The sequence below is a fragment of the Schistosoma mansoni genome, chromosome 1 (assembly GCF_000237925.1).
Source record: "Schistosoma mansoni strain Puerto Rico chromosome 1, complete genome".
Lineage (NCBI taxonomy): Eukaryota > Metazoa > Platyhelminthes > Trematoda > Strigeidida > Schistosomatidae > Schistosoma > Schistosoma mansoni.
In genome coordinates this window covers 9,978,077-9,989,508 of record NC_031495.1, presented here as the reverse complement: position 1 = coordinate 9,989,508, position 11,432 = coordinate 9,978,077, and the positions used below count along the sequence as shown (strand labels likewise).

Sequence of the window (11,432 nt, the reverse complement as noted above, 5' to 3'; positions counted from 1 at the left end):
TATCAATTTTGAGAAAAACCGACTTTTGAATTGATGAGTCAGTCCGGCATATTCCCTAATTAGACCTCAATGTATCCCGACTTGTGGTCTATCTTCGATTCTGCAACATGTGCTAGCTACCACCCCCTGTCGATCAAGTATTTAAGTACCATCTATTAGTATTTTAAATACTGATACAGACCACAGGAATAGTGGATCTCCTTGTGAACACAAACTGAATACCAAAACACGGGAGTTACTATCAACACCTCAAAAATGGGAAATTTTACAGATTGGCGACGCATGCAGGGCCGAGCCATGACTTATCCTCCCAATTTCTCCGTATTGATGTTTGCTAACTTTATTCAAGTTCTCAGCAGCTAACACCAAACTCAATTACTGTATCTTCAGCTACAGGGATTGTGTGGTTAATAACACCATCGCCAGAACCCGAGAAAATTTGTGGTTAGCCTCATGTTTTATCGCATGTAATGAGGTCTTCTTGCAGGTGATAATGATCATGACTACAAGGACTGTTGGTGGTTTTTATGCAGAGGTTCATAGTAAGTCGAAAACACATACTCAGCAAAAAGTTCATCAGAAAACCCGAAATTCCACCAAGTAATAAACCTCAGATCATTGAATGCAACACGAATCACTATGCTGAAACTCCAAAACCGAGTCTACAACTAAGTACTGAGGATAACGCGCATGCTGAAATTCCTACTCCCAATGAGGAATTGTTTTCTGCTATTATAATTCAGAGAACTTTACTGTAATTTAGATACTGGAACGAAAACTCTATCATTTTTCTACAAACGACGAGATCATTTTCCTCTTATATCCGCAAGAATTCTACTTTCAATTTCTGACACATACACATTACAACTGTCTGTATAGGTAACATTCACCATACTACGAGTAATTGTAGGACTGTTGCTGCTCAAAGCTTCAAGATATCACAGGTTAGTCGTAAGCTATTTCGTCATCTAGAAGAAATTTTTTTAGTAATTTACCAGACGTTTAAGAGGCTACATTTGGAACATGGGATTCAAGTAGCATGTCCTTTTTCAAGTATGAGCTGGATCTGACAAAAAAACTCAGTAGTGAGAGAACGAAATGATGACATATCTCACTGACTTAGCTGAGTTGGTTCAACCTATTTCTGTCATCTTACTGCAGGATACGAGTTCATTTGAAACTGGTCTACCGTATGCTAAGCGATTATTTGCTATTAATGTCTTATATTTTCTTTCATTTGAGAAGTTCTAATAAATCTCGAGAGCTGAGTTCAAATTAGTTTTGGAATATCTTATGCTTACTATGGAGGATCGAATTCGCAGCAACACGAAGCAATGTAGACAACGAGATTTCATGCTCTGCGCTCCATCTGTTTTTAATAATACTTCAATGTTTACTGTTGTAATTGATTCACCGGCAAAGAATAATATATCGTTTGGTTATTCGAAATTTTTAGCCGCTGTTTTGAGGGAAGCAGCTTCAATCCTGGCATCACCACTTAGCGTGATGTTCGCACACTCGCTAAGCAGAGGCAAACTACCGGAAATTTGGAAGCTGGCCCACATTACACCAATTTTCAAGGGAGGTCGACGCAGTGAACCCTCAAGCTACCGACCAGTGGCCCTTCTCTCCATACCTTCCAAAATTATGGAATCCCTAGTATTCGACGGCATACTAGAACACTTATCATCCTCAAAGTTCTTCTCACCTCAACAGCATGGTTTCAGAAAAGGTCATTCTTGTATGACAAACCTGCTGACTGCGGTGGATAGATGGACAACCATCCTTGATCGCAAGGGGAAGGTTGACGTCATCTACCTGGACTTCTCAAAAGCTTTTGATAGGGTCAACCACGTATGTCTTATCAAGAAGCTTAGACGATTGGGTATAAAACCCCCTTTGATTGATTGGCTCTTTTCATATTTGGAAAACCGACACTTTAAGGTCAGGGTTAACTTCACTCTCTCTCAGGCTATGGAATGTCCTAGTGGGGTCCCCCAGGGCTCAATACTATGACCTCTTCTCTTCTTGATTTACATTAACGATCTTCCTCAACAAGTTCCATCTGACTTATTGCTTTTTGCTGATGATGTGAAACTCTGGAGAGAGATACGTAATCATAATGATATACTGGTTCTTCAGGAGGATCTGACCCGACTTCAAAGTTGGGCAGACGACAACGGACTTACCTTCAACACTTCAAAGTACAAAGTAGTCCATCTGAGACATGTTGCAGACTATAGTTATAACTTAGGTAACTCCCCTCTAGAAGTTTCCCAAGTCGAAAAAGATTTAGGAGTGTTGCTACCCTATGACCCTAAATCGTATGCGAACTGTGACAAAAACGCCTTTCAAGCAAACCTTGCACTGATAACATTGAAGCGCGTTTTTGGCCAGTTTGACAGTAGAACCTTCCACATAATCTTCAACAGTTTTATTCGTCCCCATTTAGAGTACGGAAACATAGTATTTCCTCCCTCCCTCCAAAAGTATAAGGACACTCTGGAACGTATACAACGTCGAGCCACGAAATCAGTTCTGGGACTCAAATTCAAACCTTATGAAGAGCGCCTCCAATCACTTAACCTTTACCCGTTAGAGTACAGGCGTCTTATAGGTGACCTTCTTATGACTTACAGTATCCTTAATACTTCTGGTCATCCCCTTAAACATATTCTTAAGCTTAGTCACAACACTAACCTAAGAGGTAACACCCAGAAATTGGAGACCCTATATAGCAGAACAGACTGCAGACCCAACTTCTACTCCGTTAGAGTTGTCAAATGCTGGAATTCGCTGCCGACTGAGCTAGTCCAAGCGACTTCCCAATAGTCCTTTAAGAGGAAACTTGACTTATTCTCAAGGACTAAGGATAACATTATTATGATTTACCAAATTCTTTTTTTTCCCTCTATTATCGTTCATATACCTAGGTTTTTGCCTTGAGGTATTGGTGATCCACTGCTACTAGACACGGAAGCCCGTTAAGCGAAAGCTTCTTTTATTCCATCCTCAACCATTTGAACCATTTGAGCTGATGTTTCTGATTGTTAGTGAGCAGCCTCGGAAGTCGTTTGTTTCGAAACCCTTTCAAATTTGGTAAAAGCAAAATTCGAACTCATTAATCGCTTAGTCATCTGCTTATACAATCAAACTTTGGAGTTGTCATCCTTTGTGTGCGCTGTTGGACTTGTGGCGGTACATCTGCGTTATCCGCAACCGCTGGCCATCAGTCTTTTTCAGGATGACCAAGCTTCTGACAAACGACGGTGCCTTAGAAAAATTCCGATGGATGTGTTTTTTTGTATTCGAGAGCTGCACAGACAAACATCCAGTATCTGCGAAAGAAATCGAGCAATTACTGGAGTTCCTGTGCGACCTTGAAAGCAGCGGGTACGTTTCACTTGGTGCCATATTGCTGTATTGTAGAAATGCTAGCTGTTTTGGGTCAGAAATTTCAAATAAATTGAAGACAAAACTTCTATGTGCCACTTCAGGATTGCTTATCAAAAACGTGTCTGGTTTGTTGCGAACTGCTGATAAAACTTTCTCTAGAACTTACACATATGAACATAAAAGTTCCTGGGGCATCACTAGTTCGTCAGCTTATTACACTTTTGTCTAAAGAAAATAAGGAAGATGTGGTGAGTAGTTTAAGCTGTTTTTTGTTATGACAGTGAATCATACCAAATACAAGTTGATTTATGAGCGATGAATTTCTTATTTACATGTATTTGTGTGTTCTCTTAGTACACTCATAGTTCTGATTGTGACTACTTTGCCTGAAATTTAAAGACACTCTAAAATAATAAAAGCATATAAGCTTCTTTAGTAGCTAGTTTCTAGTCTCTTCGATTGTTCAGTCTGTATTTCTTTTCTAAATATCTAAATAATTGTGACATTCCTTCATTTTGAAATACCTTTAGGGGTGAGGGTTGATTTGCCTACAAATCTCTATCTATAAAAACTCAGAATTGGTTGATAGTCAGTTAAGTTCTTTGTATCAAATCCGGTTAGTTCATTTGAAATAAGCGTGTTGGACAAAATTCATTTCTGTGTAGCTTGTTTCATATTTTACTAGTTGCGTATTCCGTTTGGTTTGTGCATGTAATTCTTTAATGTACTCTGCTTTTTTTTCAGGGATATATATCAACAACGTTATGTTCTTTATTTTGTTTGGAGCCCATACCGGTGGATCAGTTGAAAATAGTTGAACGACTGTGTGATTCTGACCGCGAATTACTTAAAAAGTGGAAGGATATTGTACCTGATAAGAAAGGTAGTCCTAAGGGAGCTAAATTACTAGTGAAACATCGTGAATCTTCCCTGGCCTATGAGTTATGGAATGAAATTACTCACAATACGGTAACTGATCTATTCCAATATAGTTAAAAATATACATTGTAATCACAAACTTGATTTTGACGTATTCGTGTTTAAGTATTTTTGGGTCTTGTGAGTTGAAGTTAAGTTTTTAATGAGCCTTGCGCAATCTCTTCTTCTTGGTCTGTATTTTTGATCCCTAACCTTTGGTTGTGTTTAAATCAAATATGAGTTTATGACTAGACAGTTAAGTGTTGTTAGATGTGGCTCACCATTTGATATCTAGCTTTATACTTGGTTAGAACATTTCAATGTAACCCAGTTCTTTAATAGTTTGTTCTTCAGGACGTAGCAGTAATGTGCAGCGTTCAGTTTTAGTGGTTTGGAGTTAAATAAACTTGATAGTATTTTAGGCTATCTGTCGTTACATTGTCGAATACTTTTTAACCTGAGTGTTTTACTAGTCAGTGAACTATGTCAATTTTTAGTTTCACCTGTCCCCAATGTGCTTCATCTTCTTTTTGAAGTTTGTAACTGGTTATTACTCTATTGAAATTATTTTTCAATATTGACTACTGTGGGCCGTATGTTCGGAAATATTATTTAGAATTCTATTTACTCTGACAATCTTCTAAGTTATGTTTCGTTAGTTACAACTGTGATGACTGTTAGCACTCATCTTAGCTCTGTATTAAACTTGCTAACTGGGTAAACGACCAATCTGTAAAATTAATCGAACTTTTTAGCGTTTTTTTATTCGTTTGTACTGTTCACTATTCCATCCAAATAAAAATACCGGAGCAATATCCTCCATTATTAGGTCAATCACAGCAATCAATGCGTATGGCTTCAAGTACGTGTTTGTAAGCTTGGGTCTTAGAACATATCTTAAGAGGAGTTGTAACAATGAACTTATTAGTTTTCTGCGTCTATGACTCTACCTGATTACTAAGCAACATTATGTACTATGTTATTTGTACTGTGCACTCAAACCAATTTTCTCAGATAACTGGTTTAAAGAAATTCCACCCACTTCAACTTTAATGTCGGTTAATTTTTCTGACCTTCATCCTGATTAATGACGAACTTTTAAAAATACACAGACATTCATGTGACTCAAGTTTTCCGTTATCGATTGAATATACTGAAGGTCATTATCTTTTTACTACATCAGTACGTTACTAATTATCTCCCGTCATATTTTGCTGACGCCGTTTCACTTGGTTATTTTGTTCCTGCTAATTTGCTTGCCATTCTATCAGTAGTATGATGTCTGAGACTATCATTCATTGTTTATTTTAGTGTCATACTATGTCTAATAAATGTATCTGACAAATGTCTAAAATCAAGTAAATTACGTAACCTCTTATTTGTGGTTGATTTAGAAACAGATTCAAGGGAATTCTGATTTTTGTACCGTCAATACGCGCAATGAATTTGCTATTTGTTGTGTCCAAACGTTTTGGAGCTGTGGTGGTTGGCAGCATGTGCTTAACAATTTGGATGCAATATCTTCTATGTTAGCCAGGTAATTTCACCATCTTTCACCTATTTTCTTCGTTTGTGATACCTGTGGTTTAATGTTTTTAAACTGAAAATATTTAGGCTCATTCCAGGGAAGGGACACTGTATAACATAATTTCGAAGATTGATGGTGTCGAAAAACAATATGTAAACCAGTCGGCTAAATGTAATTGTTTGATTTTGCAATTAAGTCATTTGGGCAAGTTTTTGCGATCAATTTTTTGCAGATGAATACTTTTCTAGCGCTCTCAACATACTTCGTTGATAGTTGTAAATAAGCTCAGAAGTAAACTTTTTTACCTTCTATTTATATTCCCTCGAAATATTTGGCAGTTAATAGTGTATAGGATTATCTCAGTGGCTACCTCAGTTACAATGTCGACACATTCATTTATATGGTTCCCGATGTAAAAATGAATAATTTCATCATTTACTGTTTACTTTTCAATTTCAGTGACAGTGTAAATCATGTTCATGCTCGATTCAAGACTATTAGCTCACTTTCACAGTTGTTCTTGGTCGCGTCACTTGAAATCCCGTACATACAATTGACAAACACAGTGCCAACAAGTGACAGTTTGTTGCTGCATGATAATTTTAGACCACAGCAACAAATGTTTGTTTCTGTTCCAGAAGAAATTGTCACTCACTGGATTGAATCAATTTCTAAAGCTATTCAATCTGGTTGTTTATGGTTTGCAAATTATATCTTATATACAGAGTTAAGTGATGTTGCATTGAATCAAAGGGTGATGTTGGATGAAATCTTAGACTATTTGGTTAGTTATGTTTTCCAAATGTGTTTCCGGAGAAGAATTGGAGACAGTTCAATAAAAAATGCCTTTTTTTTCTAAGATTTTATTTTACCCAAGCCACATAACCATATTAATAGTTGATTTATTTACTAGAAACAGTAGTCCCATGTTAGTTAATTTACAAGTGTCCAACCTTGTTTTTTATACAATCACTGTATTTCATTGATGGGATTTACAATTAGAGACAACGGTACTGGGTCGTCTGTCCTGCTCTATCACTGTGAGAGATATTAAGTTCAAAGAAAGTTCAGAAGGAAACATGTTTGGTAACTGACACACGTTTTAGATGAAAGTGTTACCTCAGCAATGTTCAGTTTAGAAATGAGTTTGAGTTGAAGAAAATAAATTGGTTGCTATATTGATGCAAACGAAAACTTCTGCATGGTCAATCAAATAACTAAGTACCTAGATGTTCAACATTCTATGAAATAAACATTGAATAGAATAAGTCTTACGGTGGTTATAAATTCATTGTTCGTTAGTCTGGATTTTATGAGTAAAGTAGACATGTTGACTGTTTTGACTATCAGTATTCATCTATTAAATAGGAATCGGGTTGCACATATTGATTAAGACTTTCAGCATCGGGTACCTAAATAGAGGTTTCTTTTTTGAAAGATACGAATTCATTCTTAAAACATATTTTTAACCATCATTTCCATTTCACCGTATTATATCCCAATATAAGTAGTTTGAAAATCGGCACTTTCGTTTGTTATGCCTGTCTTCGCGTAACATCCCACAACTCAGTGATGTATTTATTGGATAAGAACTTTTCTCGTAACTAGTCAGTGTTCAATAGCTCCTCTGTCTAAGAAAAAAACGAAATACATGTTTTGCAACTCCTCAAGTTAAAAAGCGCGACTTCTGAGAATAATAGTCAGTTTTTACACCTAGGCATAAGTAGCATAGTTATTAATTTTAATTCCGTACGAGAAAAGTCGAACAAAGTTATCAATGTTTATCAAACCTTTATTCCAGGCTTCCCTCTATCAACAACACCTTGGTCGATTAGTATCCTGCCAGGTAAGCGGATCATGGTTGTCATATTTTGGTCTCATAATTAGGCGTTGTTCGCAGTTGATTATGTGGTTGACGAGCAATCCTTTCTACCTATTTAGTGCGTATAACTGGTATTTTATTACTGGTTACTTAGATTTTACACATATATGGAAATGTTTATAAAATAGGGAATAAAAAAATTCATACCTTTTCTATGAATTAAATTTATTTCTTTGTAATATTGATGTGGTACACTTTTGTTCAACATTATATATTTTCCACTCAATCTTTCCGTTATGCTGGCAATACAGTAATTCACCCGACCGTTGCTGCTACCTTGACTTGGTGGTCGGGCTTGCCCTATTGTAATGAACCAATAGAGCTATACGGGCCGGAACAATCGTTCCTCAAGGTCCTACCATGCCAGACAGGTCGGTTGAACAGCGATAAGACTAAAATCAGCAAACCGAAGGTCTGAGGGCGAAGTTGATTATATTATTATCTACTTATTTGAACACAAATATTGGTACAGGGGAGCACTAGATATATATGTGCCACGCAAAACAATGAGTATGGGAAGAGAAAAAGAAGGTAATGTTCGTATAAGAAAAAAAAGAGAGCAATAACAACCACAGATTAGTGTATGTTAGTGTAATATTAAGAATAATAATGGGGGAAATGGAAAAGTACAACCAGAAGAACTCTTTCAGTTAAAGAATTTATGACCACTCTTTATAAAAAAAGTAAAAGAAGGTTACAGCAGGATCGTCACTGGCTTCTATTCTGAGCCATATCTGATAACGTCCCAGCCACTGTGTTGCACCATCTCTCGGACCCCAACCAGGGGGTCGTGAAAGACCAACAGAAGTCTAAACCGCTTTCTTTCATACCAGGACACCATGTCATACACTGACCATCTCCCCACTTTTTCCAACCGGTCCCAGCGTCGGCAAATAATGCACGCCGAGGAATTCTCTGAGACGACATCCGTAGAACATGTCCGAGTCACTACAGTCGGTATTTCAAGATCGTGACACCAATTGGACTATTATCGCTGTGCCCGAATACACGATGCCGTACATCTGCGTTAATACAGCATTGTCACTGAATGTCAGTCATTCTTCGGAGACAACGATGACCAAACACAGAGAGTCGTCCAACATCCTCAACTCGGAGAGGCCAGATTTCACAAGCACAGAGCAAAACTGCTGACTGTACACAGGTGTGATGACAATAAGGTGTTTCCTTCAGACAACCAGCATAGCAGCGATGTTGCCTTCCCACAAGTAGGGGTGGGGTTAAAAAAGATCGACCCTAAAAGTGCACACCGCCTTATCCTACGGATATCCGTCTCCGACATCTATTAGTGATTTAAACCAAAGGGTTACAAAAAACAAATGGATTTCTTGTAAGTCTATTGCACTGATGGATTCTCGTAAACTCATCCCATCAGACTCTGAACGTGATGAATACCGAAAACAAGTCAGATCTAAGTTAACTAAAAGTCTAAGGAACGACCGTGAGTAGTGATGGGCAACGAAAGATAGAAAAGGCAGCGGCTACGGTAACACCAGATAGCTTTTCAGACCAATAAAAGAAATTGGAATTGAAAAGTCAAGTGTGAGAAGGTCTCGGAGAAAGAAGAAACTCTTATCTACTCTCAGTCCAGATGTTTAGAACGATAAGCTGAACACTTTTAGGAACTAATCAGCTGGCCTTCGGTTACTCTACAGCTACCCACCTTTCCTAAACAGTTTGAATGAAACACTGAGATAGGTCTCTCGACTATAGTTGAAGTTTGAAAAGCAATCAATAATCTGGAACGAGGTGTTTAAGGGTGGTGGTCCAGTTTTAGCGATTACATTGACTAATATTTTATCTAAAATCTGGGAGGTGGAAGTAATCTCATCTGGCTAGTCGCAATCACTGATTGTTCCAATATATAAGAAGGGGTCAAAATCATCCTGTGATAACTATAGAGGGATTAGTTTGACTAACATATCATCTAAAATACTAGCCTCAATAATTATTGGACGCCTAACTAAGACTCGTGAACTGCGAACACGAGGAAATCAGTCTGGTTTCAGACCTGGTCGTGGCTGCATCGACCACATATTCACCATTTGTCAGGTTTTTGGAACACAGGCATGTTTATTGGCGTCCAATAATGATGGTGTTTCTTGACTTAAAAGCAGCATTTGAGTCTGTAGACCGAGTGGTTCTGTGGCAGTGTCTGTCATTGAAAGGTGTACCTCAGAAGTATATAAACCTTGTGAAGGCTCTTTACTCGAACACTACCAGTCGAGTGAGAGCTTATGGCGAACTGTCATCTGATTTTACAACCTCAAGTGGTGTCCGGCTAGGCTGTCCAGTATCTGATTTTTGTTCAGTTTCATCATAGATCTACTGCTTGAAATAACGCTGTCGTCGACTGGATTTTCGGGCATTGATCTTCTACCAGGAGGTCCACTTATAGTCTTAGAATACTCAGATGACATAGTCCTTTTTGGTGAAGACGCTGATAGAATGCAGATTCTTCTGTATATTCACCATTAACCATCCATGTGTTATATATACTGCTCATTAGGCTTGTATCTATATTGACTCAGTAGTTTTATCAAGTGTGGTATATATTTCAAAATGATTGTATAGTTTTATATGACTTCTCAGTTCAGCATGCAAATTAACGGTTAGATATATTGGGGTTTATTTTGGTGATTTTTTGAATTAGATTAATCAGCACTAACCAGGTATATAATCGAATGGTTTATAGAGATAAACCCAGGTATAAATTAAGATTCAGTAGTTAAGTTCTGCTATTTAGTATACCATGATAACAATACTTTATTCGACTCTTCCGAAATCGGAATAGGAACTGAAAAAGAATAATATGTCCCAATTAACCTAACATTAAAGTTACAGCAGTGAAATCACTAAAGTTTATATACGATTTACATAAAGATCTGGGATATTGATTCTCTCGCTGGCCCTTATGACTTGAAAGTGGATTAATTTACGTATTTCGATATGAACTTGATCAGATTATCCAATAGTCCTGCCCTTCTTACAAGCTTTTCTATCATCTGGAGGTGATAGTGTCTATTTGTGATAAATGATACATGATCTCTTTGTTGAGTTTTATTGTATGTTTAGCTACGGTAAGCGGACTGATATATATTTCATGTATTTAATCCGTATGTTATAACTTCAAGTTCCTTACTGTTTTCAAGATTTCAGTATTTCAAAGTTATTTTTGATATCCCACTTCTTAAATTCCAGTCCAATTTTTTTTTCACGCTTCTGTTGTAAAAAATTAGATGAATTCAAAAATTTTTGAGATGATCAAATCCTTGAATTTTGGAACTGGTTCAATGATGCTCAACTTATTTGCCAAATCGTTACCTAACATTCTACCAGCTGATATGTCAGATTTATTATGTTTGATTGAGTCTCTAAACAAATGGGATCGTCAGCTTAATTTAGTGCCAATTAAACCTTTACTACTGAAGTACTTTTCACAATTGTTTAAATTAAGCCTAACGCTGTTGGCTTCTGGTGACTCTGAATATTTTAAGTATGGGTCAGATTTCTCCGTTACCCAGAACTCTGACATCTTGTCGTCGTCACTGCCTTCTTTACCATTCTTGCTATCGTCATCGGATGATTTGAGTTTAGTTGATCAAAATATCAAATATCACTTAGATCAAAAATTTGATCCAAATGGTAAGACTTTTATAAGGTTATTTATTATCCATCTTCTTGGTTTTT

The 11,432-nt window shown here is 37.2% G+C and overlaps 1 protein-coding gene across 1 annotated transcript in view; it reads left to right on the top strand.

Moving 5' to 3' along the window:
* Positions 1-3,244: 3,244 nt before the first annotated feature.
* Smp_162000 (hypothetical protein) overlaps positions 3,245-11,432 on the top strand; it is a gene marked incomplete at its 5' end in the record, with an annotated part of 129,862 nt that continues 121,674 nt past the window's right edge. The window contains 7 exons of the mRNA XM_018793193.1: positions 3,245-3,393; positions 3,430-3,521; positions 3,556-3,644; positions 4,141-4,365; positions 5,709-5,851; positions 6,302-6,626; positions 10,982-11,387. Coding sequence (XP_018647730.1) covers positions 3,245-3,393; positions 3,430-3,521; positions 3,556-3,644; positions 4,141-4,365; positions 5,709-5,851; positions 6,302-6,626; positions 10,982-11,387 — 1,429 coding nt within the window. The remainder of the gene's footprint in view (positions 3,394-3,429; positions 3,522-3,555; positions 3,645-4,140; positions 4,366-5,708; positions 5,852-6,301; positions 6,627-10,981; positions 11,388-11,432) is intronic.